Source organism: Diceros bicornis, chromosome 26 (assembly GCF_020826845.1).
Source record: "Diceros bicornis minor isolate mBicDic1 chromosome 26, mDicBic1.mat.cur, whole genome shotgun sequence".
NCBI lineage: Eukaryota > Metazoa > Chordata > Mammalia > Perissodactyla > Rhinocerotidae > Diceros > Diceros bicornis.
The window spans coordinates 37,708,453-37,735,058 of record NC_080765.1 but is presented as its reverse complement, the minus strand read 5'-3'; the positions used below and the strand labels follow the sequence as shown (position 1 = coordinate 37,735,058).

The following is a 26,606-nucleotide window of genomic DNA, read 5'->3' as shown; positions in this document are numbered from 1 at the left end:
AGCTAACATCCGTGCCCATCTTCCTCTACTTTATATGGGACGCCGCCACAGCATGGCTTGACAAGTGGTGCGTTGCTGCGCGCCCGGGATCCGAACCAGCGAACCCCGGGCCACCGCAACGGAGCGCGTGCACTTCACCACTTGTGCCACTGGGCTGGTCCTGTGATTTTTTTTTTTTAAAGAGCTTTCTCTCTGGAGAAGCCATTTGGAGAAGAAGAAATATTTTTTTTACTAGGAGAGTAAGTTTTGATTACTGTTAAAATATTTATGGAGTGTCTTTCTTTTCTTAAAGTTGTACCAAATCTTTGGAACGTTGATGGAGAAGTTACAGTCGCTGAGCAGAAGCCAGGAGAAGTCGCTGAGGAACTAGCGAGCTCCTATGAAAGAAAGCTCATCGAGGTAAGGCTGGCAGAGTCTGTGCATTTATTCCTGATGTTGGCTGCTCTGGGGGCTTTCCAGAAACAAGCCCAGCCTGTTAAAACAGATGTTAGCAAAATAGCCAATGAAACAATGAAATTGTTTGCCCTCCCAAACAAACAAAACACTAAGTGGTAAAACCATTGCACTTGATAAAGACAAGTAAGAGCTGGCTCTTTGAAAAATGTCATTTATTAGAACTTTGGACATCTATGGCAAGGAAATAAGAGAGAACACAAAAATATGTATGTAATGCTAAAAATAAGAAAAGAAATGTATCCTTGGATTTGGAGAACATTAAAAACAGGAGAGACTATCACATACAACTTTGTGCTGATAAATGTGAAAGTATGAATGAGATGGACTATTTTCTAGGATCACGTTTATTATCAAAATGAATTGAAGATGGGGCCGACTGCCTGAAGGAACGTGTGGAAGAAAGTTGTAAAAGTAATTAAAGAACTGCTTCCCTAGAAGGTAGCAAGCCTGGATGGTCTTACCATGATTTTGAGGAAACTCTTCAGGGTATGCACAGTAGGCCCTTTGCTGTTTATATTTCCTTAAAACATTATATCTGTTTCTATACTTATACCTATATCTCTGTGTCTTGGTTCAAGTGTGCATTACTCTGATACAAAAAAACCTGACAAAGATAGCATAAAAACAAAACTACAGACTAGTTTAATTTGTCATAGATGCATAAAAATTCTAGGAAGATATTAACCAATCAAATTCAGTCACATGTTAAAGGAACAATCCACATAAAAGTAGGATTTATTGGGCCGGCCCCGTGGCTTAGTGGTTAAGTGAGCGCGCTCCACTGCTGGCGACCCGGGTTCGGATCCCGGGCTCGCACCGACGCGCTGCTTCTCTGGCCATGCTGAGGCCGTGTCCCACATACAGCAACTAGAAGGATGTGCAACTATGACACACAACTATCTACTGGGGCTTTGGGGGGAAAAATAAATAAATAAAATCTTTTAAAAAAAAAAAAAGTAGGATTTATTTAAAATTTCAAGGATGGCTTAATGTTAGGAAGTTCACCAAGTCAGCTCATTAATAGATCAAAGGAGAAAAACCAGATATTGATCTTGATAGGTACTAAAAAGTCGGTTTGATAATGTTCATTATTGATATCTGATACAAGTATTCTTGATAAGTGAAGAATAAAGATACTTCTTTGATATGATAAAGTGTTTTTATCAGAAACCATTAATTATCACCATACTCAATAGTAAAGCTGGGAGGCTGATTTTTTGATCAGGTAACTAATATATAAAATATATATAGATTTGTGTATATGTTGTGGTAGTCACGCAGTGCTATTATTTATTACAAGCCATGTATGTTTATACACATAAATACATATAAGTATACAACTATACTTTCAGTACTTTCTAAATCTTCTGCAGTGAGTTCCAAGTTTTACTTTTGGAATCAGAAAACACCCATCATTGCCATGGAGACATGCCTGATCTAGGGGTGGGTTTCAGAGGCAGGGCCTTTGAAGAGGAGCCCCTAAACTCATTCCTGGTTCAGGTGACAACCTTGTGGTCTGTTCCATCTGTTTCTAAATCAACTCTAAAGAAGGGAGGTGACTTTAGAAGCAACTTGAATGCTAACTCAAGAGAGCTCAAGGGGAGGCATGCTGGGGTCTTAGCAACACAGGCTAGTGAGTGAAGGGTTAAAAACCGGGATGGAAGGACCTGGGGACTGAGGAGACTGTCTGTCCCTGTAGAGCCTCTCCCCACCACTATGCCCATCCTTGGAGCCTCATTCGGGAGGGTCATGCGACCAGAGTTGGCTGGTGGCAATGCCAGGGTGCTGGGCCATCAGTCCATTCCCAGAAAGCCCTGGTGCAGAGGGGAACGGGCTTCTTACCCTCAGGATTGTGACGAGCTGAGTGTTTGTCTCCCTGGGGACTCCGAGTCCCTGGAAGGCAGAGCCTGTGTCTTTTTCATCTCTGTATACTCTGTATACTCAGCTACCATTTATTGGCAAACAGTAAATGCTAAATAACCCTTGAATGAGAGTATTTGTAAGTTCTCCTAGGACAGGGATGTCTCTTCTTTGTTGGATGATTGAAGGGCTGATGAGCTAGGAGGGTGAAAGGGTTCTTATTAGAGTGGAAGTGAGTTGAGGCTTCTGTTCTTTCAGGGAAACCAGGGCGAGGTGTTCAGTTGCAAGGAGTTCATCAGACCTGCGCAGGTTAGAGACCAGTGCTTGTTTCCCTGGACTCTCTTGAGCACGCGGAGCACTGGGCCTGGGGCAGTGATCTAAATGGAGGTTTGTCCAGCTGGAAGGCTGACATGCTCATCAGTAACTCCGGCTCAGAGGGGCTCCTGAAGGCAGCGACTGGCTGCTTAACCCGCTGAGTTAACACCGTGGTTCACTCATGGGCCAGGTGGTTGGTTGGTTGGTTCATTCCGTGTTTGTTGGGCGCCTGCTTTCTGCATAGGAAACAACAAGAACAAAGGCCCGGGCTGGCCCCATGGCTTAGTGGTTGAGTGTGTGCGCTCCGCTGCTAACGGCCCGGGTTCGGATCCCGGGCGCGCACTGATGCACTGCTTCTCTGACCATGCTGAGGCTGCGTCCCACATACAGCAACTAGAAGGATGTGCAGCTATGACATACAACTATCTACTGGGGCTTTGGGGGGAAAAAAAGAAAGAACAAAGGCCCTACACAGAGAAAGAATTGGCAATTTGGTGGAAAGGAGACCCGTGGGCCTGGAGCAGAGTGGATGAGGGGAGAGAGGTGGTGCTGTGGCTGGAGAGGTAGGTGGGCCAGACGACAGTGCCTTGGAGGCCATGTTGTGGCCGTGTCACCACCTGCTTTGACTGTGAGAAAGTCTCACCGTCTCACTGTGCTGACTCCAGCTGTGATGTGCAGGGAAGATCAAGGTGTGATGTGGAGTTACTGTCGGGTCCACTTGCACTGTTGCTCTTGTTGGCTGCGAGAGAGTTAAGTGTTGACCTGGCCCATCAGAGGGAGCGGTGGTCGGGGTGTAAAGAATTCTCTTGCTGGCCTTAAGCCTCCTTTCTCATCCTTCTGTGATTCCCTTACCCTGAGAGCAGTGGAGTTGATGGCTCTACTCAGTGAGCTGGGAGAGATGTGAGGTTGAAGCAGAGATGTTCCTCCAGTGGCATTTACCACCCCAGATTGATTTTTTGTTCTTCTTTTGGTCGCAAAGTGAGGTTCTGTCAGTAATCTCTCATCTGTGAATAGCATTAGCACTTCATTACACTGAGACTTCGGCTGAACCCTTTATGTTGGCATTAATCGAGCCTTTAGAGCATTCTTTGTGATGCGCGTCTGTCATTTTATTAATGGGTTGGTTTTTACCAGAAAAGAGTTGTAAACACGTGTGGGAGTGGAGAAATGAAAGAATGTGGGGGGAAAGTTGGTGCTCTTTTCTTTCTGTTTCAGAAGGGCAAAGGAAGAAGAAACATTTCTTTTTAAATAATGACTATTTGAAGTAACCCAACAGATGAATTACTCTTGTGTGATTCATCCCAATGAAAAGGGAGTTCCTGAACGTTCTTCTCCAGGTGTCTTCAAAGCATTAAAACCACCTGACTCACCTGCACACACACACACTTCACAATACACATTCGTGCCCAGTGACCTGGAATCTGGCATCCCGGACAGCTCAGAACCCAAAGTCAACACTGTAAGTTGTCTTTTAATGGCTGGTGAGCATCAGGGGCCAGGGACTGGAGGTAGAAAGATTGTTCTTGATACCCTATGATGGTTAACTTTTGAAAACAAGAATGAAAGGAGAATGCTGGCAGGAGTAAGTTAATCTGGCAGGGGAGAAACACTAATATAAAAACACGAATTACCTACACCCTGTGTCATGCTAGCAGCTAGCTGTCGGCTGTTTTATTTCCAGGCACTGTGCTAAGGCTTTTGCGTAGATGAACTCATGTAATCCTCAGCAGAGTCCCTTGAGGAAGATGCTATTCACAGATGGAGTTTTAAGAAGTTAAGTAACTTGCCCAAGATTTCTCAGCTGGTAAGAAGCAGAGCTGGACTCAAATCACCCAGACCATCTAGCACCAGAGCCGAAATCCAGAATCCTTCTGCTGTGTTCTGGAAGGCCGAGCTCATTGAAGAAACAAAAGGGTGAACTTGACAGAAGAGAAGAGGGAGTCCCTAGTTGTGTTTGAGAGAATGAATGAGAGGAGACGAGGAGGGAAACCAGCAGCAGGTAACAGAAGTGGTAGCAACATCAGCCCTTTGAAGTAGTGGTGGGAGGGGTGCGTCCTATCAGTGCTTGGAATTACCTGCTTCTGAGGTGACTTGTGATAGAATGCCAGGCTGCGAGCTTCTTGAGGGCATTGTGGGCCTTATTTTTTTTAATTGTGTGTTCATTACCTCACACGGCTACAGCATATAGCAGGAGCTCCATAGATGTTGAATGGAATGACAGTCTGTTGAGTGGATTCAGCTGTGGAGTGTAATGTTTAAAGAGTGACAGATGTGACTCTGGAACCCCAGGTCGAGAGTGAGTTATACAAGGGACCCGTAGAGCTCAGAGCATCCTAGTGGAAAGAGGAAACATGGGTTCTTGAGAGGAGGCAAACTTTTTTCTGGCACTCAGTTTTAGGGGGAATTTTAGCTTGGAGAGTCTGGAGAGGACATTGAGTCATATACAGATGGATGGTCCCAACTCACTGAGCACATATTTGTTGAATGCCTTCTAAGTGTCCAGCCTTCAGCTTCCTTTCTCCACCTCAAGTGGCTTTTCCTACCCCAGGAGCAGTAGAGTTGATGGTTCTAAGAGCTGAGCCACGAAAGATGCGAGATTGAAGCCAAGATGTTTCTCAAATGGCATTTACTTCCCCAGACTAAGTTTTCCTTCTTTCTTGATTGCAAAGTCGTTGGCGTTTCATCTGTGGATAGCACCTGTGCATAGCATCTGTGTAAGCAAGGCTGGTCGTAGGTTACACAGATGAAGAAGACACAGTCTTTAGGGAGCTCCTAGCCTAGAGGGAGAGGCAGATGCGTTGTTATCACCATCAGGAAGCAGAGTTGAAGTGCGAACAGAGAGTTTCGCCTCAGGGGCTCCTGGAGCCATGTCTTCACAGCAGTTCTGCAGAGCTCTCGTAGCTTACTGGAGCTTCTAGATAGTTCCTTCCTTCTTCTTTGGGATTGTTAGTGATGACCCTCAGAATTTCTTTTGTAAACTTCCCATCCCTCTTGAAGATCTAGACATCAAAACCCTCTCTTAACAAGGGTTTTGAAGATAAAAGATGTTGGACACATCCAAAGTAGATCAGTTCTAAGATTCTTGCTTCTTTACCTCTTTTAAGTACAATTCCTTTGGTTTAGACTCATCTCCAGAGATTTTTCCATTCTTTTCCGGAAGTTGCCTTCAGGAAAAATGTAAAATGTTGGTGGCATTTTTTATCCTGCATCTCTTTGCCACCGCCTTCTGCAGCCTGGTGGCTGGGAGAGCACACGATGTCCTGCATCAGACAGACTGAGTTCAGATCTGTCACTTCTGTGTGTTCCTAAGCCTCAGTTTCTCTGTCAGTAAAATGCAGCCAGTAATACATACTAGTAAGATTGCTTTGAAGATTAAATATAAAGAATCAGTGCCTCCTGTCTACTACTTTGTGACTTCTTTTCTCCTTCTGTTCTGATGTCCTTTGGAGGGATGACCTCTCCACCATTGTTTGGTGTCTTGGTGGGGGAGTAAATCCAAGTCCTCTGCCCTCCTTTGGCCCAGGGGTGGCCTGTGACCTGACCCAGGGCAATTGGGGCTTTAGCTCCTGAGTTATATGAGAATGACAAAATGCTTGGAGGCCATTTATCCAATAGCAGGATCCTGATAACTCTCCACTTGTTCCTGTGTTGAACTTGCCAGGGCTGTTCTGGTTCCATTCCCTTCTCTGAGGCAGATTCTCCCACTCTCCTGACTGTTTACAGTAGTTCCTTTTTAGCTTCAGTTAGAATCTGTTTCCGTTACTTTCCTCCAAAGTACCCTAGCTCATATGAAGCTTTATATATATATGATCAGTAGATGTCATCTCCCCTCATTTCCCTTCCACTCTCTCCTTACCAGGGCTCCTTTATTCTGCCTTGTTTATACTGTCTTAGTCTTGCTTTTCAGCCCCACATCCCCGCCGTTTTCTCGCCTGTGTGCCCTGTACTTCAATACTGCCAGTCCCTCCTCTGCAAACACATCTTTACTTCCTCCCACGTGGCAGGACTCAGCCAGCTGTTGATTGATTTTTTTAAATTATGGGATACTTATCATTTACTGTATGAGTGTAGTTAGTCCCTGAATTTTTGCTCATGGGCGAAATAAATGGTATATTAGCAACATTTATTCTCATTAAAATGGCAGAGTTACCATTAATGGAAAAGTAAGCTTAAGCGTCAAGCTGGTAAAAAATACATTCATAATCACACACTAGATAACTGTGAGTGTGATCATCATTTTAATAAAATGTAAAAGTTCCTGCTGCAGCTGGGACCTGGGGAGCAATTACACCACCAGCACTTGCTTCATAAATTGGCACCAATGGGTTCCAACACTCTTGATATATCTAAGTCATTTTTATACAAAAGAAGGATGGGATTTTAAGTAAAATACTGGATTCCCTGTAAGTACTCAGGATAAAGAACTCTGAGCTGAGATCTACATTAAACTGATGCTCAAAATGAAAAGTATGATGTTTGTTTTTATTTTTTAATCACATAATGCTGAGTGATTGAGACCAGGTTCTCACCTTATGTAAGGGGGGAAGAAAGTTTTCTCACCATGCAAAACTGAGTGTTTAAGTGCTGTTATGTATGACTGAAAACTGGTAAGGAGTACTCTTTTCTAGAGGGATAGGTGTAATTCTCACTAAAGTGTGAATGACTAACAAGGCTAAACCTCCAAGGAATTCTCAAAATCTTTTTATTATGGAAGAGTTTGAAACATGTACAAAAATAGAATAGTATAGTGAGCCTCCATGTACCCATCACCCGGCTTCAACAGTTACTAACCCCTGGCTGATCTTGCTTCATCTGTATCCCAGCCTACTCCCCAGTCTCTCATGATATTTTGAAGCAAACCCGAGATTTCATGTCATTTCATTCATGAGTATTTCAGAATATATCTGTGAAAGACAAGAGCTCTTAAAAAAAAAAAAACGCCAAAATACCATTAAAAAGCCTTATAAGGGAGGCTCATGCTGGTCCCAGTGAATCTCAGATTGGAATATCAGAGAGAGACTTCTTTTAACAGAGCACCTTTCAGGGGCCCCTTGCCTATTGTTCTGCCTCCTCAGTTGCCTGAGGAAGGAACTTCAGCATCTAATTCGTGCAAGATGGCCAAGCCCGGGTCTTTCTTGTGTCTTGGTTTTGTCCTTTGCTTGGCTGTGTGCATCGATTCCAGTTCGTATCAACCATGGCCATGTCACCAGCACAGCCACACTGGCCCTCGGGCATTCAGGAATTTGGAGACAAGATGTAACCACAGCTAGTAGTTTTCATTAGTGCTGTGGGTTTCCAGGCCTCCAGTGCGCCCTTGTTCGTGGCTGAACTAGTTCCCCAGTGAAGGTCTCTGAAGGAGAGCGAGGCAGGCTGTATCCCACAGGCAGCTCCATCAGTGGTTTTAAAAAATATTTTTATTACGGATCCTTCAAATACATGTAAGACAGAAGAATGTAACAAGCTTTTGTGGGCCCATCGCCCAACTGCAACACTTGTCAGCTCGTGGCCAGTCTTGCTTTGTCCCGACGTCCTCTTCCGTCCCCAGCTTCTCATGGTACTTTGAAGCAAATCCAAAGCACGGCATTGATTTCATCCCAAAGTATTTTGGAATATATCTCTAATAAAACATAAGGGCCCCACCTATTTTTTTAAAGAAAAAACCCTGTAATATTCTTGTGGCACCTAAAAATTAGCAATAATTCCTTAATACCATCAAATATCTGGTAAGTGTTCAAATTTCTAGTTCAAATAAATTTTGAATAAGGTTCCAAATGGGGTCCATCCACGTGTTGTTATCAGTTGATAAACTTCTTAAGTCTCTTTTAATCTACATGTTCTCCCATCTGTCTCTCCCCTTCCCTCCATACTTATAATTTATTAGTTGAAGAAACTGGGTCATTGATCCTGGAGAATTTCTCCCATCAGTGTTTTTTGAGCGTCTCTTATGTGCTTGGTACTCTGTGACCTGTTAAGCTTTTGGTGATGTTTATTTAAAGAAAAGCAACCCCCAAACATTGATGATGATGATGGTAACAGCAGTTAGCGTGAATTGACAGTTTGTTCTATTTCTAGGCCCTGTGCTGATTGCGTTACATTGAATTGTCTAATGCTTGCTGCATCCCTACAGATGAGAAAACTGAGGCTTGGGGATGACAAGCCACCTGCGCAAGGTCACGGGGCTAGCACGTGTAGAACCAGGATGTGATCCCGTCTGTCTGGCTCCAGAGTCGGCGCTCTTTCCATTCCGCTTCTCTCTGCCCGGCTGGAAACAGGGGTCAGGCCTTCCTGGCTGGCTTTAACTTTTAACCCTAAGGAGGGGCCAGGGTGATGAAAGCAGTGACAAGCATGCTGGCTGTTAGCTCGTCAGCCCGAGGGAGTTACTGGAGGGATGAGGAGGGATAATGGAAATGAATTCTAGCTGACAGACACAGTACCTAATGTAAGCCTTATTGACGTAAACAAACCCGAGTGCTCGCTCAGATGCAGGCGTGTTCCGATGTCCCTTGTGCTCATGGGATGTCCCCACTCGGTTTCTGTGTGCTAAGGTGACCTGCTCGGTGTGGCAAAGGAAAAGGTTCCTGCTTTGGCAGTGCCCCTCTCCCCGGACGGGCCTTCTTTCCTTCCTGCGTCTCCCTGGGCCTTTCATCGCCACGGCTGTAGGCAGGGCGTGGTCACCTGCCAGTGACAGTGGTGCTCCTGTGCAGGCGTGCCTGTGCTCCCAGACTTGTCAGTGTTTGTCCCTGCCCATCTGATTTCTCTGTAGACCTGTGGGCATCTCTTTTCCCATTTCCTGGTGCGGTGGCCACCCTCTATTGGTGATGGTGCCACTGGCCCTGTTGCTTGCTCAGTGTCCCCACCCCGTGTGTTCTGTTCGGCCTCCATGTCTGTTAAAGCCTCAGTTCCCGTGTGTCTGTGATCTGGGGGTCTGGAGTACTTGAGCACGAACAGATGAACTTCCTTAGAGAGACACTTGAAAAATGATCCAGTACTCCTTTTTGGGCCATAGATAAAAATAGTTGTAATTATGGTGGCTGGTTTTCAGCTTCTCAGCCCCACACTATTTTGGGCCTGTTTTCTATTTGCTTTCCTTCGTGAGGTGGAAAGGGGCTTCATGAAGCTACTTCTGGGCCCCCAGAAGGTGTTGTCTGGTCTCAATGGAAGGGGTTACCGGAGGTGCCGTCCTGTTGGGGTTGGGCTCAGTGTTCAGACTACGCCTGGTGAAGGAATAGGGCTGTCCCACGTGCCAGATGAGCCCAGCCCGCCAGTAACATCAAGGGTGGTCACCAGCGATGTGGAGCTATGGAAACTGGGAGTGTGGGGGCCAGATTGCTGAGACAGGGACGAGGGAGGTGTTGAGTTTAGTGCATATGGATGGAATAATGAAACCTACCCTGGGCCCAGGCTGCTTGTGGCATTCTCCTGCTTAAAACTCTCCAGTGGCTCACATTCGCCCTTAGGTTCATCCAAACATAACATATTTATATGTTAACGTAAGGCCCCGTATGTTGTGGCTCTTGCCTTCCTCTTCAGTCGTATTTCTCATCTCCGAGCTTGTTTCAGTTTCCACGTGCCGTGTTCTCACTCGTCTGCGGACCTTCACCCGGGTTGATTTCCACCTGGAACCCTGTTCTTTCTCCATGTCTTTCCCCTTCCCTATTTTCCCTGGCCAACTTCTTCAGTCTTTCAGATCTCATCCCAGCAGCCTTCTCTCTGCACTCCTGAAAACTGGGTTCAGGTATCCCCAGGTGTCTTGTTGCATCCTCTGTGTCCCGTCTCCTCGTCCTGACAGAATGGTATTCTGTACCTGCCTGTCTCGTCTGTGTTCTTGTTTCCCGTGTTTTTTCCCCTGCCTCTCACTGTGCTGTAAGTTCTGTGATGGCAGCTCTTGCATTGTCTTGTGCCCTGTTACAGTCCCTGCATCTACCATGATCCTGGCATCTGGCTGGTGCTTGTATCATTTAGGAATCTTTTGGTTGCAAATGACAGGAAACTTGGCTAAGACTGGCTGTGGCAGACTTTGCTGTGTTTTTGTCAAGCCTGTCTCATTTCTCTCTTCTTGGACAAATAGGACTGGTGCATTTCCCAGTCTCCTTTACAGTTAGCTTGAGACCATGTGACTAGTTCTGGCTAATGGGCTGTAAGGAGAAGTGATGAGCGTCATCCAAGGTTGAAGCATAGAAGAGTTGGTGTGAATTTTCTTTGTTCTTGTTTCCCCTGCTGTGATGACACTGGCAGCCATGTGTTCTCTGTGGCATAGCTATAAGATGACACTAGTCTGGATCCCTGAGTCACCACTCGGAGGGGAACTGCTCTGTCATGCTGCTGGGCCCACTACAGACTTTGTGAGAGCAGGAATAGACCTTTATCTGTTCAGTCACTGAGATATCAGAGTTTTTCTTGTTATTACAGCAGAGCCTAGCCTACTCTGATTATCTCCAGAAAGAGAATTTCTTGGTTGAATGGAGATTCTAGCTTTAGGAGTGGTTGAATCTTGGGATGTGAGCTATGTTACAAGCTCCTTTCTCTCTTTCTCTCTGGCCCCTGCCTCTACCATTTCTGGGTTGACATCATTTTTGGTGGGTTTCCCCTTCTGGTCACAGATGGCTGTAATAACCCCTGAGCAAATAGTTTTTCTTCCAGGTTCACATTCAGAGGAAAAAGCATCTCTGTTCCTGGCAGGAGCCTTGAGTTCACTCTGATAGAGCCAGCTTAGATTCTCTTCTCCCTTTGCAACCAATTGCAGGATCCTACTCATACGCTAAGGCTGAGGGAAGAGCCCAATTCAGACATGGAGAATGAGGGCTGAGGAGAGGGATGGATCCCCAAATGAAAACTATCCCCAAATGAGACTATTGCTAGACAGGAAGTGGATGCCATAGAGGCAGACACCGAAGGTCCACTTTAGTGCTCAGTAAATGTTTGAATGAATGCATGAATGAGTGAACAAATGAGTGCCAGACTAGTGGATACGTTGATGAATCAACCCTCTCCCTTGCCTTTTTCTGATAGCCTCTTATCTCCTTAGCCTAAGCAGTTTCCACCCCTTTCCTCTTCCCCGTCTAAGTTATTGTTGTCACAACTTATTCCATTTTGTGTTGTGAGTTTGTGATTAAAATGAAGTGATTATAGTTATTTTTGATGCTTTCCTTCCCTATATCTTTAATGTTATAATTAAGTGTTGGGAACCTGTTCTGATAGAGCTGTAATTTTCTGATTTTGTCTATCTATTTATCTCCTTGCTCAAGGCTTTGTAAACTCTTTCCTTTCTTTTTTTCAGATATGAGGGCCTTCTTGATTATTTGTTGTAAGGGGGATATCTTGTGGCAATGAACTCCCTCAGCTTTTGTTTATCTAGGAAAATTTTTATTTCTCCATCGTATCTGAAGGATATTTTTGTTGAATAGGGTATTCTTGGCTGAAAGTTTTTGTCTTTCGGAATTTTGAATATATCATTCCACTCTCTCCTAGACTATAAGGTTCCTGCTGAGAAATCTGCTGAAAGCCTGATAGGGGTTCCTCTGTAGGTTATTTTCTTCTGCCTTGCTGCCCTTAATATTTTTTCTTTGTCATTGACTTTTGCCAGTTTTACTAATATGCCTCGGAGAAGGTCTGTTTACATCGATGTAATTAGGAGTTCCATTAGCTTCATTTACATGTAATTCCACCTCCTTCCTCAGGTTTGGGAAGTTCTCAGCTGTTATTTCTTTGAACAAGCTCTCTGCTCCTTTCTTCTTCTCTTCTTCCTCTGGAATACCTATAATCCTTACGTTGCATTTCCTAATTGAGTCGGATTTTTCTTGGAGAATTTCTTCATTTCTTTTTAGCCTTAGTTCTCTCTCCTCTTCTACCTGAAACATTTCTATATTTTTGTCCTCTAAGTTACTAATTCTGTCCTCTATCACGTCAGCTCTGTTTTTTAAGGATTACAGATTTTTTTTTTTATCTCATTCATTGTGTTCTTCATCTCCAACCTTTCTAGTTGGTTTTTTTTTTAGAGTTTCAGTCTCTTTTGTGAAGAATTCCCTCTGCTCATTAATTTTATTCCTGAGTTCGTTGAACTGGCTTTCTGAGTTTTCTTGTAACTTGTTGAGTTTCTTTATGATAACTATTTTGAATTCTCTGTCATTTATATTGTAAATTTCTGTGACTTCAGGATTGGTTTCTGGGCACTTGTCATTTTTCTTCTGGTCTGGAGTGTTAACGTATTTCTTCATGCTGTTTGGTGGGGTGGACCTTTGCCATCGCATAGTGCTAGTATCTGGTTGCAGATTCCACTTGCCAGCACTGGTGGGGGGGTCAGGAGCTGTGATTTCTGAGCCTACTCCATCCCCCGGCAGTTGTGCCTGTCCGTTGAAAGTTGTGCCGATAGGACTCTCTCCGTCTGGCTGCCGCTGCGTCACACACACGGGTGCAGGAGCTCTGGCAGGGATCTCCTGCCCTGGCTGACTGGCCAAGCTGGTGCACCAGGCATGATGGAGGGGAGGAGGTGCTTTCTTTTCCACTCTGTACTCACTGGTGGCCTGCCTGGGCTGCTCGGCTTGGTGGGCGCGCCTCTGTGGTGACTTAGCCGCCTCGGTGTGGAGCATTCCCGTGGGCTGGGAAGCAACTCTGAGAGCGAAAGAATTCCCGCAGAGAGCTGCCTTTTCCCCCTTCTCCTCTCATAATCGTGTGCCCTAGATTGCTGCTGCTGGCGAGAGGGAGGGGTTCTGCTTACCTCCTTCACTGCCTCCTGGGGGATCCAGCACCCCCACCTTCGGATGTATGGCTACTTGGATCTCTCAGGCATCTGTTGTGTAGTGTGGATGTCCTGTCTTGGTTAATGAATCTCCTTTTTGTTGTATCTTAGTAGGGAGAGCCTAAGGGAACAGCTCACTCCACCACGATACTGACCCCTCTCCCTTGCCTTTAGGGGCTCATAGCCTACTGGGGGAGTTAGCTTCATAAAATAATAATTTATAGCAGCAAGTGGTCAGTGAACCAAAAGAAGGAATACAGACAATAGGGGAATTAACTCTGATATATGGTAGTGGAGGGTACATGGTTTGCGGTGTCTCAGAGAAGATATTGCAGAATATTGTTCATTTCTACATGGGGTTTTGAAGGTAGAATAGGAATTAGCCACAGAGACAGAGAGGGGAACGGCATCCAGGTTGCAGGAACAGCATGGGCAAAGATTTGACCAAGTTGTCAGGAGGTAACTGATGGACATATGATAGAGTGAGACAGAGGCAAAATGTCTTCAGGGTTTCTGTTTATTAGCACGATTTGTCATTCCTATTAGAGAGTCTTTTCAGTTTCAGGTGCAGTAATTAACGTTTGTTTTTCTGAAAGTGGTATGATTGGAAAGTTTTCTCTTTCCTTGCCTCTTCCTCTCCATCTGATTCTCCCTGACACAGGCACACGTGGACTGCCACACCTCCCACTCCCTCACCGCTCTCGGCCGTTTGATAGAAATTCTCTTCTAAAGCCCAGCCAGCCATTTCTAACCTGTTCAGGAAGAGGGAGTTTTGTGGGTCAAGTCCATGGTGCTGAGAGACATCTGTTTCTTAAGAAGGCTCTGCGATTTGGTCCTAAGGGACATACTTGGAGACTTCAGCCTGAGGGATTTGCAGAGTTGGGCTCGGCTGTAATTGGGAAACAGCCTGTGAAAAGCATAGCCTGAGGGTGCCCTGTCATTGTAGAAATGGCCCTTGATATGGGATAGTCAGACTTGCGACTCTGCTTCTAATAGCTTGATGTTCTTGTTTGTTTTATTTAGAGGATCTAAAACCTTCCATCCCCTACCTATTCTCTTCCACTGAGAGGCTGACACAAAGCACTCAGTGGCTCTGGTGACAGGTTTGTAACAGCCAGAGGTCTGACTGACTTTGTATGTAAGAATTGCTGCTAACCTCCATCTGAGCAACTTTCTAATGTGGATTAAGTAGAAATTTTCCCCAAAGTGGCTCACTCACCTAGAAATGAATGAATAAATGAATAGATTGTTAAATACAAATTAATACCATCGATACCATTTAATAAGCACCTACTGTGTGTCAAAAACTGGACTGGGGCATCGAATGCCTCCTCTCATTTAATCCTCACAAGAACAGATCAGGAAACTGAGGCTCGGAAAGGCTGAGTAGTCCCGAGTCACACAGCTGGCAGTGGTAGAACCGACATTTTATCCGAGTTCTGCTGACAGCAGTGGCTGTGGTTCTGCCACCTCGCTGTTCAGACGGTGCCTTCATTCGTTCCCTTACAAATCTCACATCTCACTGTGAGACTTGACGGCCCTTGTTGGAGGTTAGGCTCACCATTTCTGTCTCCTGACACATTTTATGACTATCTTCTAGCGGAATACTCTTCTAAAGCTTGAAATAGACTTGCAATTGGACTTGGAGCGACTTTGAGGTTTTGTGACTTCCCCTGATTTATTACAGTGCAAATTAACCAAATGAATTATATAGCCCAGCTAATAACTTGCTTTGATCCAATAGCTCTCTAGAAAGAATGAGTTAAACATTTTTATTTAATCCACTTTGGGGGCATGTTTGACTGGATTAGAAAAATGAATCACAAAGAGTCCTTTTCATCAGTTAATATTGAACCATTCTGTTCTTTTGGGCAGGAGTCTTTCTTAGTCATTGTCAGGCTGGCTGGCTTAGATTTGTTCCGTGCTTATACTGTGGCAGGTGTTTTTCTGAGCACTTTATTGATCTCATTTGATCCTTATAGTCACTCAGTGTGGTGGTATTCCTCTTATCTCCATTTTATACAGGAGGAAACTGAGGCCTGGTGAGATTATTGATGTTTAAGGTAACTAGATAATTGTTGGCAGAGCTGGGAGTGAAATTCCAGACCCGAAGCTCTTAACTACTCTCTGTTGAAAAGAACCTTGAATCTAAACTACAGGAGATGGTGTCTGTCCCCACGTTGGCCAGAATGTGAGGGTTCAGTCATGGCCTTAGGTGTGTGTCCTGGCCCTCTTACCTAGTCTCTCTGAGCCTCAGTTGTTCTCATCTAGAGCCTGGGAATAATTACTTCTGATGTATAGTGTTTACAGATCGAACGAAGAATCATATGCATTGCTTCCTGCCACCCCTCTTCTCCTTGAGTGGTGTGCATGCCGTGGAGGACTCTCTTGTCTTATTTACCTGCTGGAGGACAGACAGTGTCACTCCTGAGTTGAACAACCCTGTGTCCCACCCGGCACAGAGTGGCCACAAGTCTAATCTTCTCTTGGGCCTCTGTCCTCTGATGGGCGGAGAATGGCCTATTGTGCTTACTCGAGGAGAGTGGGTCATTCCTGGTTCCTGAGGACACACCCCTTCCACCTGAGGCCGGGGAAGTCCAGTGATCACCCCCCTGCAGTCTGCGCAGGAGTCTGGACAGCTTTGGGTTTATGCTGCCACCACCACTACAGCTGAAAGTGCCATCTCTGCTCCCTGATAGCTGGTCCCGGCTCCTTGCCCTGGTCCTCATCTAGGGGATGAGGACGCAGCTCTCTGGGTGGATTCCGGCCCTTTCAGTCACTGCCCAGACCCGCCTGGCTCCCCAGGCTGGCTCCTGGCGTCCCTCTTGGCTTGCTGTCACCTGGCTGAGGACGGCTTGTTCCACTGCTAGAACTGCTCTGGACCTCTCTGGGTCTCGGAATCCAGGCCCAGTGCAGCCGGAGTCCAGGGAGAAGGTGTCTTTCCATTCCCATCTCCTTGGTTCTCCACTCCTGCCAGTTCGGGGGTTGACTTGACCAGGAAGACTCCAGGGCAATGAGACCTGCCTCCTGCTTCACTCGGAACCCACTCTTACAGCTTTCTAAGAGCCTGCATTTTTCAGTTTCGTCACCAGTCTCGTTTGGAGAGGCTGTCAGAATCCCTGACCATTCCTCCTCCTTCCTACCGACCTGAGAGCTTGCGCTTGCCAACTTGCTCACAGCTTTCTTAGTTTTGTTTTTCAGAAAACAACTCTGTCTCACAACTTCTTGTGGCTAATTTTTTCCCTTCAGCATCTTGCAGTCTCCGCAGCTTCCGCTGACGCAGGTCAGTTTTACCCCTGTAACCGGTGAAGCAGAGAGCTGCATATACCCTGTCCCCCAGCTTCCGCATCATGACTCAGAGGGCCCATTTTCAGTACTGAGGACTCAGCTTTGCCAGGGCCAACTGTCAGCCTCTTTGTACAGTGGCTTTTTAAAAGTTTTAAAGGTTTCTTTTCCCCTTCAGAGAACCTTCAACATGCCCTGATCCATTTACTTCTCTGGGTCATGCAGGCAACTCTGTGGCCTGCTTTGGGCCAAGAATGATGCTTCTTTAGCAAAGGAGATGGAAATTGGGTTCTGTTGACTGTTTTTCCACACCCTCCAGGTGGTTTAAAAAAAAAAAATCCATTTTTAACAATGTAAAGATAGAGAAGAGAGACCAGTCTTACAAAAACTTGAAAACCTTTTTTTCTACGAAGACCAACTTCTGTGCACCAGCTCTTTCGTTTCCAGGTGCCCGAGATTAATGCTTCAGAAAAATGACTCCTTTAAATGTTCTTCTCTAAATGAAATGTGTTCTGTGGTAACGACCCAATTTCTACTATGTAATATGTAGAAATTATTTTCCCTTTGTGAAGAAAACTGTATTTAAATGCTGAAGTATTACTTTTTTGTCTTCTTGAGAAATCTTTTCAGGCTTTGGTAGTAAAAGCTTTTAAAATTAATGGAAAATTCCTCCATCCCTTTGCTGTCGCTCAGGAGGAAATCGAGATATCGGTTTCTCTGTAAATAACATAACAACTGCCTTCCTGGTGTTTGAGGCTTGAATCGCTTTGATGGTGTATATTTTAAAGCAAAGTGGTGGTCAATTTGGATGAAAAGTGATAAAACTGAGTGGATTAAATTGGCCGTCAGCAGTTAAAATGCCATTTTGCACCTAAAACTTTGTGCCAACAGCCTTTACGTATGTAGGGAAAGAAATGTAAATTTCCTACAATTTTTTTTGACCCATCAGAATTATAACATTTTTTTTTTTTGTATAGCACTTTCACAGTTTCTAGATCATGGTCAGCAAACTTTTTTCTATAAAGTGCCAAATAATACACATTTTAGGCATTGCGGGCTGCATAGTCTCTGTTGTAGCTTCTCACCCCTGCCATTGGAGCACTAAAGCAGCCCGAAGCAATTTGTAAACAAATGGGTGGGGCTGTGTGCCAATAAAACTTTATTTACTAAATCAGCCCGCTGCCGGATTTGGCCAGCAGGTGGTAGTGTGCCAGTCCCTGATCTAGATGGTTCTCCCATTTCATGATGATGGTGGTGGTGATGGGGATCGTCATGCTGTCAGTGTCAGCTACTATTGTGAGGGTGTACGTCCGTGCCTGGGATCCGAACCTGCAAACCCTGGGCTGTGGAAGCGGAGCACGAACTTAACCACTATGCCACTGGTCCAGCCCCTTCAGGGTCTATTATGACAACATTTTGTTTCCATGTATAGATATAATTGTCGTATAAATATAGGTAGTATCTGTCCCATAATGTACTTATTTTTGACTGGAATATATTGAATTTTTCAAACTTGGGATCATACTCTCTGCAGAGTTTTATAACTTTTATCGTTGAAATCAGATTCCCACTCTGGAGCGTTGTCAGTAGTTGATGGTTTGGTGGCACCATTTCTAAGTGCATAATGTGACCGCCTAACAGGTTGTCAGATTTCCCTCTAACTCAGCAGGCTTTGAGAGAGTGGGGTCTGCCCTGAGTCAGTAGCACATACATCATCCCTCTGAGTTTGTATGGATGAGTGTAAGGTCAAACTCTCTGCCACCCGAAAGTCTTCAGAAGCTCGTTTTTAAGAAATGATATCACAGACACCTGCCTGAAGGTCGTGTGGTCTGTCCATGTGAGACTCTTTTGTCCTTGAGTTAAGCTAGATCATGGGCAGGAGCAAATGCGGCCTGAATTGTTTTACTGCTTAGAGAATTATTCTTTTGCAGTTCACCATGGAGCTGTCAGCTTGTGTTGCAGGCTGCAGACCGGCAGCCGATAGACAGTGTGCAGCCTGTGGGTGTGTTTTCCTTGCACATATAGAGTTGGTCTACATAATGTGCTTTTAAAATTAGAATTAGTTTGCCTGATATTAAAATCTAGATTTGAGCCCCATTCTAGAGAAACACTTGCCCATGTGCACCAGGAGAGAGACATTCAGCCATGTTCATAGCATTTCATATGTTCATAATGGCAAAACATTCAATGCAACTCAAATATCCATCAACAAGAGAGTAATTTAAAAAAAAGTGGCATAGCATAGAAATCAATACAGCAATGAAAATGGATGAACCTCAGCTATGCACATCAATGTGGGCGGGTCTCATGAATATTATGTGATGCAAAGACAGCATGTTGCATCAGAACACGTTTATATAAAGATCAGAAAAAGTAGAATGGAACAGGAAATAGGGTAGGAATTCACACATGTGGTAAACTGTACAGAAGACCAGGGGATGATAAATATAAAAATCAGGATAGTGATAGCAGAGGAGAGGTTCTCAAAAGTACTAGAAGGTTCTGTGTCTCAAGTGATACAGGCAGTGAATTGGTGCAAAGATATTTGTTTATTACTGTTATTTATTTCCTACAGGTATGTATGTATTATTTATTCTTCTGTATACTTGAAATGTTTCGTAATTTAAAAATTGGATTATCTGGAAGTGTTGGCCCTATATTCCCACACAGCAGCAGTTGGCTGGAGCTGAGTCACAGCTGCCTCCTGTGATGCTGCACACACTTTCCAGCTTATTACAGTCCTTAACTACCTACTGTACCTTACGGTTCCTTTGGCCCACCCTATCTCACCTGTTTTCAGTGGCTCAGTTTCTAACCTCTGGCCTTGGAATGTTGGGAGACAGAGCCTGCTGAAAATCATCACTGTATTTTCTGCAAGCATGTAGGTAAGGATGTTGTTGATTACTGACGTTGAGTGTAATTTCTATGTGAGAGAAATTTGTCTCAGGTATAAGAACCAGGAATGATTCTTTCGACTAAAGTCTTTTGGATGCTGTGAATGCTGTCACTGATCATGTTTTCTTCTTTGCTTGGCTGCTAGGAAGCTCAGAGGCAATATGGGCTCGTCTTTGGCAAAAGTGGAGACCTTGTAGCAACGTATTTTCAGTTCTAACCTTACTATTGGCTTCATCTATTCTCCTGCCGCACCTCCTTCCTTTATTTCCTTGCTTCATTTTAAAATGCTCTTCCATAATACAACTGTCTCTAAGTGGCCATACTCTTTTTTGGAAAAAGAGAGGATATAAATTATAAACTCTGATTTACCTAGGATGATGGCAGAATATGGTTTTGTGAGAACATTCTGGAAATCTGAGCTTTATCCAGAATGTTTTATTCGCAAGTCTGCCTTGATCATCTATTTCAGCTGTATGGGTTACTAATTTTCCAAGAATGAGAATATAATTATAATACACTTAACGCTAAAATGCAACTGAACATAATTTGATCTTCGATAATTTAGAAGGCAGTTAGGGAACTTGCTGTGCCTCAAGGCCATAATTACGAACATCAGTTACCATAGTGTGACACTATAAAAAAATCTGGTTATTTCAGCTTTCTGACTAGTTGAAATCTGGAGGAACTAGAATTGAGTCTATGTGTGCAGTGTATATATAGGTCTTTTGAGCCCCGACATGTGAATAGTTCATACATGATTTCCTAGCTGACAAGTGTCAGAAAAGGTGGTGGAAAGAGTTCAGTTCTCCAGACGTTTACCAGGTAGTGCCTGCTGTGTGCCGAGTGCTGGAGAAGTCTTTGCCTTATGGTTGGATGCAAAGTATAGGAATGTATATAGATGTATTGTTTAAAAGTGGTGATGCCGTGGCAGCACGGCGTGGTCTCCTCCCTCAGCGTGGAGGGAGTAGTGAGGGAGTCCCTATGCCGGGAAGTAGTGTGTCCACTGGGAGGCAGTGTGGGTGAACTGGGCTGTGGAAGATCTAAGAAGGCCTAGAACAGCCTGGTTTGTTTAAGGGGCTTATCTCTTTTCTTCACTCTTATCCTTATCAAGGAGGAGGTGGTGGTGGAGAAGGTGGTATTACTGATGGAGGAGGCGATGGTGGTGGAGGGGTAGTGGTGTTGACGGGGAGGTGATGGAAGTGATAGAGGAGGTGGGGTGAGACATGGTGATGCTGGTTTCAGTGTTTGCTGAGCGTTTCTGTGCCAGGCACTGTGCTCAGCTCTTTACGCATACTATGTCTTTCAATCCTCATAGCAGCCCTAAGAGGACAGGTCTTTTTTTGTATCTTCCATTTTATAGATGAGGAAGCTGAGGCCTGAAGAAGTTAAGTACGTTCCTCAAGAGGTGGGCATGAGAAGAGGTGCCCCAGGCCAGGATATGGATCCATTCCCTCATCTCCCTCAGGTCTTTACTCCGATATCCATTTCTCAGAGAGCCCTTCCCTTAACACCCTATTTTTGCCCCAGCTTTATTGAGATATTAGGGACATATAACTTATGTAGGTTTAAGAACTGTGTAATGTGGTGATTTGATACTTGTATATACTGTGAAATGATTACCACAATAAGATTGGTTAGCATCTCCATCCCCCACGTAATTACCATTTGTGTGTGGGGGGGGGGGTTGAGAACGTTTAAGATTTACTCTCTTAACTTTCAAGCATATAATACAGTATTGTTAATTATAGTCACCATGCTTTACGTTAGAGCCTCAGAACTTACTCATCTTATAACTGCAAGTTTGCGCCCTTTTACCAGCATCTCCCCATTTGCCCACCTCCCAGCCCCTGGTAACCGTCATTCTACTCTCTGTTTCCATGAGTTCAGCTCTTTTAGATTCCACATGTGAGTGAGATCATGTGGTATTTGTCTTTCTCTGTCTGAGTCATTTCGCTTGACATCATGCCTTCAAGGTCCATCCCTGTTGTTGCAAATGGTGGGATTTCCTTCATTTTCTGATGACCGCATTTAAAACTGCTCCCTGCTCCCCTACAGACAATTACTCCTATCTCCTCTCCCTGCTTTGCTTTTTTCCGTATTAGTTATCTCCCTTCTGATTTAGTCTCTATTTTACCTGCTCTGTTCATTGTGTGTCCCCACTGGAATGTGGACTCCATGAGGGCAGGAGTTTGGGTCACTTTCGTTCACTGCTGTCTCCAGCACCTTGAACAGTGCCCAGCTCGTGGTGGGGCTGAGGCTGACTGAGCACTCGTGTTTTCTTCACCTCCTCATGGGACAGTGGGCCGAGTGTTGCCAAAACATTTCTTTGTTAAGAGAAGTCACATGACTGGTTTTTTTCTGAAATCTTATTTTCAAAATGTTGGCAACTGAATTTAATTGTAAACACCCAGAGAGTCAAACAAAATACATTTGCTTGCCGAATTCAACTTGCCAGCTGCCCACTTGCTCTCCTCTGTCTATCCGGGAGAAGCACCTGCCAGCTCTACGCAGAGTTGTGCCCAGATTAGATCTACACTTTGTGAAGATCACCTGGCGGCAGTGTGGCATCAGGACTGGAGTGGGGCGAGGCTGGTGCAGTCACCCCACCCAAGGTGACAGGGATCCTCAGAGCACAGTGCAGAGGGCCTCGAGACCTGGACGTTTTAGTGACAAGTGACAGTGTGACAGTGGCAAGTCCCTTTGCTTTTCTGGGCGTGTTTTAGCCTCTTCAGAAAGAGCAGCGGTGCAGGCCCAGCCATATCAGAATCTGAGGCAAAGGCAAAATCAGTAATACTGATTCTATCTGTATTCAAAATTTTGCTATTTTGTTCATTATAGATTTTTTTGCATTAGATTTGATTTTTCAAAATATTGCATGCAAACATTATTAGGATAACTGAGTTTTTTGGTGCCCCCTTAAATTCTGCACCTGACCCCTCGGCACTTGCGTCCCACCCTGGAAGCAAGTTGCTCTTGATGCTGGGGGCCATCGGGCTCTGAAAACCTCTGACTGCGATTCTGCCTCCTAATTGTGGTTCTCTGGGCTTGGAATAGGAAAAGACAGTGTTTCCACTTAGAGCTTGGTCAAATCTCTTGTCCTTTTTATGTGGCAAGGCAGAGTACTGACAAGCTGTACCCTGTCCAAATGTACAACGGGCCTTTAAATACATTTTGCAATTTGTTGAAATAGCAGAATCTTTGGCTGGAGAATTGGAATATTACAGAGCCTTTGAAATCTTTGTCCTGGTCTGGCCAAGGCTGAGCGTGTAAATGTCTTTGAATGCGTATTTCGCCGCCTTTACAGACACATTCCCTGCAGCTGAAATTGAAGGCAGCTTTTGCGTTTAATGATGATTGCTCCGAGTTAGCCCATTGCTAATGGCAGAGCTCCCGCTGCAGTGGCCTGGCCTTCAGGGATAATGGCAAAAGGTTAGATTTTGCTTCCCTAGCCCTTTGGAAATTCTTCAAAAAAGTTATTAGGGATCTGACAGCAAAGGACAGACTTGTCAGCTGTGCCAGCCTTGGACCTCACCAGGAGCACTGGTGTCCAGCTGAGGCAGGATGTCTGTCTTGGGGGGTTGGGTGGAGTCACAGGTCTTCAAGGCTTTGTCTTAAGATAGAGCACTGGGGATGGCCAGAACACGGCTCCACGGGCCGCCTGCGTGTGATGAGAGGGGCCTGAGGGAAGCAGAAGTGGTGTCTTCGATGATGTTTGGAGGGACCCAGGCTGGAGTCTCAGCACCAGCCCTTTCAGGGGTGGGTGGGTGACCAGAATCAGGTTCCTCCCTTTCTCTGTGCCTCCGTTTCCTTGTCCTTAAGTAGTTGATGAACAGACTGTTCTAAGAATGAATTTCAGAAGAGAGCTCTGTAAACCGTAATGGCTTTGATAACAGAAAGATGCAGATTCAAATTCTGGGTACTCGTAACCATTCTGAGACTAAATTTTCTCTTCCATCAAGTGGAGTAGTGATGCAACTGCATGTTGTTATGAGAATGAATGACTATGGATGCCAGGTGCCTGGCAGACAGGGTGTGGGATCAATGGTGTGTGATGCTGTTAAGGCGACGGAGAGAACTGTTTGCTCTGGTGTGTAGCAGGGGTGCAGTTCCTGTCACTGAATGAGGTGATGTCATGAGTGGCACGAGGAGCTGTGCCAGGCGTGTGGAAACACCACCACATGCATGTTTCATGAGTGTTGAATGGGGGAACGGGTGCATGAAGTCCCAGCCTCACGAGGGCTGGTCTGGTCCATTTTCCTCACCATCTTATCCTATGTGTCTGGCACAGAGTGGGGCATCTTAGTAGGTGTAGATGTTTGCTGGATGCACGTCTAGGCCAAGAAGAAGCTAGAAGCCGTCAGTGGTAGGATCTGTGGAGGCCGCTCAGCCTCCTCAGTGGTCTCGCGTGCGTCAGAGCCCGGCGTGGCTCTGGGAATCCTCGAGGCCTGTCTGCATGGTGGTCAGTGCCCAGCTGCCTTCCGTCTGGGCTCGAATTTAGCACTGATGGGGCCGCGCTGGTCATTAACACAGTGAAATACGCCGCCACTGTCAGCAGAGTGCTGCCACCAGATCCCCATGTCATCCTTCACTTCCCCAGCGACCTTGACCCTCCAGACTCTCTACCCACTGGCCACCCCTGCTCTGTTTTTACAGTCAGTAGCAGAGGTGGTGCCTCACGCTGGCTGTGCTGGCACCTGGCAGACAAATGCCTACTGCTCATGTGTCTCCCACCAGCGGCCGTTCCACCTGGTCACCTTTCATGGTGGCCTCTGGGACCTGCAGCCTCTGCTCCATCCCATACTGGTGGTTCAGTATTGTGACCATTTCCCACAGGGGCTGGGGTGGTCCTGGATTTGATTCAGGCTTCAGGTTGTGTGTTATCAGCCCGCCAGCACTACACTGGGCCCTGGACAGATACTCTTCTTAATCTTCAGATGCTTCTGCTAGGTAGGTACTGTCATCATCTCAACTTTACATTTGTGGCTCATTCTACAACTACTTATTGTAGTTGTAGAGTTGAGTGACTATGTGTCACTCACTGTTCTGGGTACCAGCGATAAACAGTGAACAAAACAGAAAAAAATCCTTGACTTTGGCAGATGGTTTCAATTCATGTATGATATTCACTATTGCTATTTACACATAAATGGTGTTTCTAGATGGGTACGAATTAAAGACAGTTTTATCAGTTTCTCAGCTGGAGAGTCTTGGCGACATATAAGGATTTATTTGTCTAATGAGCAAAAGCAATAAGAATGCCGACAAGGTGCAGCGATTCTGTGTGATTATGTAAGCCGTCGATTATGTTGAGACGCATTAGAAGACAATTAAAGTTGTGTGTAAAAGGAGAAGAGCAAACCAGGAAAGTGCAGGTCAGGGTTGGCTGGGGATAATGGGACAAACGTGAATGGCGATAGCAGAGACTGTCTGAAAGGAAGCCTTGATAGGAGGGAAAGGTTGTCTCTGGGGCATTAGCATCGACAGAAACTGCTCTGAGATGAGTTATCTCCAAGTGTGCTTGGGAATGATTTCAGTTTCTGAGGCCCTGCTGTGAAATCTCTGTACCCGGAGAGAGGGGAGTGAGGAGGTAGGCTTCCCCCCCGAGAGTTCAGGGTCGAGTGCAGTTGTGTTCAGCTCACAAGACCTTTGATAAGGACAAAGCGCTATGTTAGGCGCTGAGCAGTGTCTCGTCCTGCCCCCCACGGCAGGTGGGGGAGATGCGCAGATATGCATCTAACTAAACTCCAGCCGTCCCCACACCCCTAGACACGCTTCTAGTTGATAATGTAACAATAGCCTACATTTTGTGAGGGCTGGCTGTGCTAAAGGCGTTACAAGGTCTCTGCTCAAATCCCCCAGGAAGCCCTCCTTCCCTGATCCTCGTCTCCAAGATCACGGTCCTCCTCCCATCATACCCTTACCACGCGCCCCCCACTTTTCTCTTCACAGCACCTGGCGCGTACATTTGTTTATGTCCCATCTGTCTTGGTCAGCTCGTCTGCTCCGTGGGAGCAGACACTGCTTTGTTCACAGTAGTATCCCAGAGCCCCCCACAGGTCCTGGCACATAGTAGGCCCTTCATAGATGTGTGTGGAATGAATGAATGCTCACATGACTCCCGGAGGGGGTTTCATTTTCCTTACTTCACAGCTCTTGCTGTAGGAGCGATGATGAGGCAGGGGCTGACTCGTAACTTTAAATTGTTCATGCCAGTTATTACCTGGCTGGAGAGGTTGAGTGGTTTGGAGGAACTGGAAGAATTTCTCTTATTAAGGGCAGTGGAGGCGAAGGCTCTGACGCAGGTGTCACCCAGTGCCTTTGATCTTCCCTGCTCTTGCTCTGAAATCCCTGTGCAGCCCTTTCAACTACACAGCTTAAGTCCCGGCTCTGTGCTAGTTCATATTTTGTCTTCATACTTCTTGAGCCAAATCTGCAGCAGTCAGGGTTCAGTGGTCCTGAAAGAAGAGAGAAACAGAACCACCAAGAGATACGTACATATGCTGTTAAAGAATTTGGTGTGTAAGGTGTGGCCTTACACACTTGTGGGAGCAGGTTACGCCTCTATAGGGCTGTCATTTCGGCACCTGATGCTGGGGCTCGAGGTCCTCAGGGCAGGCCGTCAGGAAGGGGAGAGGGATAAAGGGGGGATCAAGAGCAGACCGGAAGCCACGCCCGAGCTGAAGCCCATGTCACTTCTTGCTGTCTTCGTCTTGGCGCTGTGGGTGTCCTGAAGTAGCCGGGCCCTTCATCGTGGAGGTGAACACGCCCCCCGCCCGGGAGAGCAGGACCCTGAAGGAGGACCCGGAAGGTGGACTGTTTGCAGGCCCAGCTGTCGCTTCACGACAAAGAGGTGAGTCGGCAGGTCTGCAGGAAGGCGTGTGAGCCACAAAAGGGCTGTTTGCTTCCCTTCCAGCCCCCAATCTCCCACAGGAATCGCTTCCACGGACCACCCTAACTGGAAGCATTCAGGAAAGAGAATTCTGGAAAATATGGTGCAGCCTAGCCAAACTGACACATTACAAAGCCGCCACAAAATGTGTGCTATTAAAATGAAGCCCTG

The 26,606-nt window shown here is 45.7% G+C and overlaps 1 protein-coding gene across 3 annotated transcripts in view; it reads left to right on the top strand.

Annotated features, from left to right (window-relative positions):
• SNX29 (sorting nexin 29) overlaps positions 1-26,606 on the top strand; it is a 522,293-nt gene that overhangs the window by 251,658 nt on the left and 244,029 nt on the right. For all 3 annotated transcript variants that reach the window (XM_058570031.1, XM_058570032.1, XM_058570033.1), the window contains exon 15: positions 293-399. In XM_058570031.1, coding sequence (XP_058426014.1) covers positions 293-399 — 107 coding nt within the window. The remainder of the gene's footprint in view (positions 1-292; positions 400-26,606) is intronic.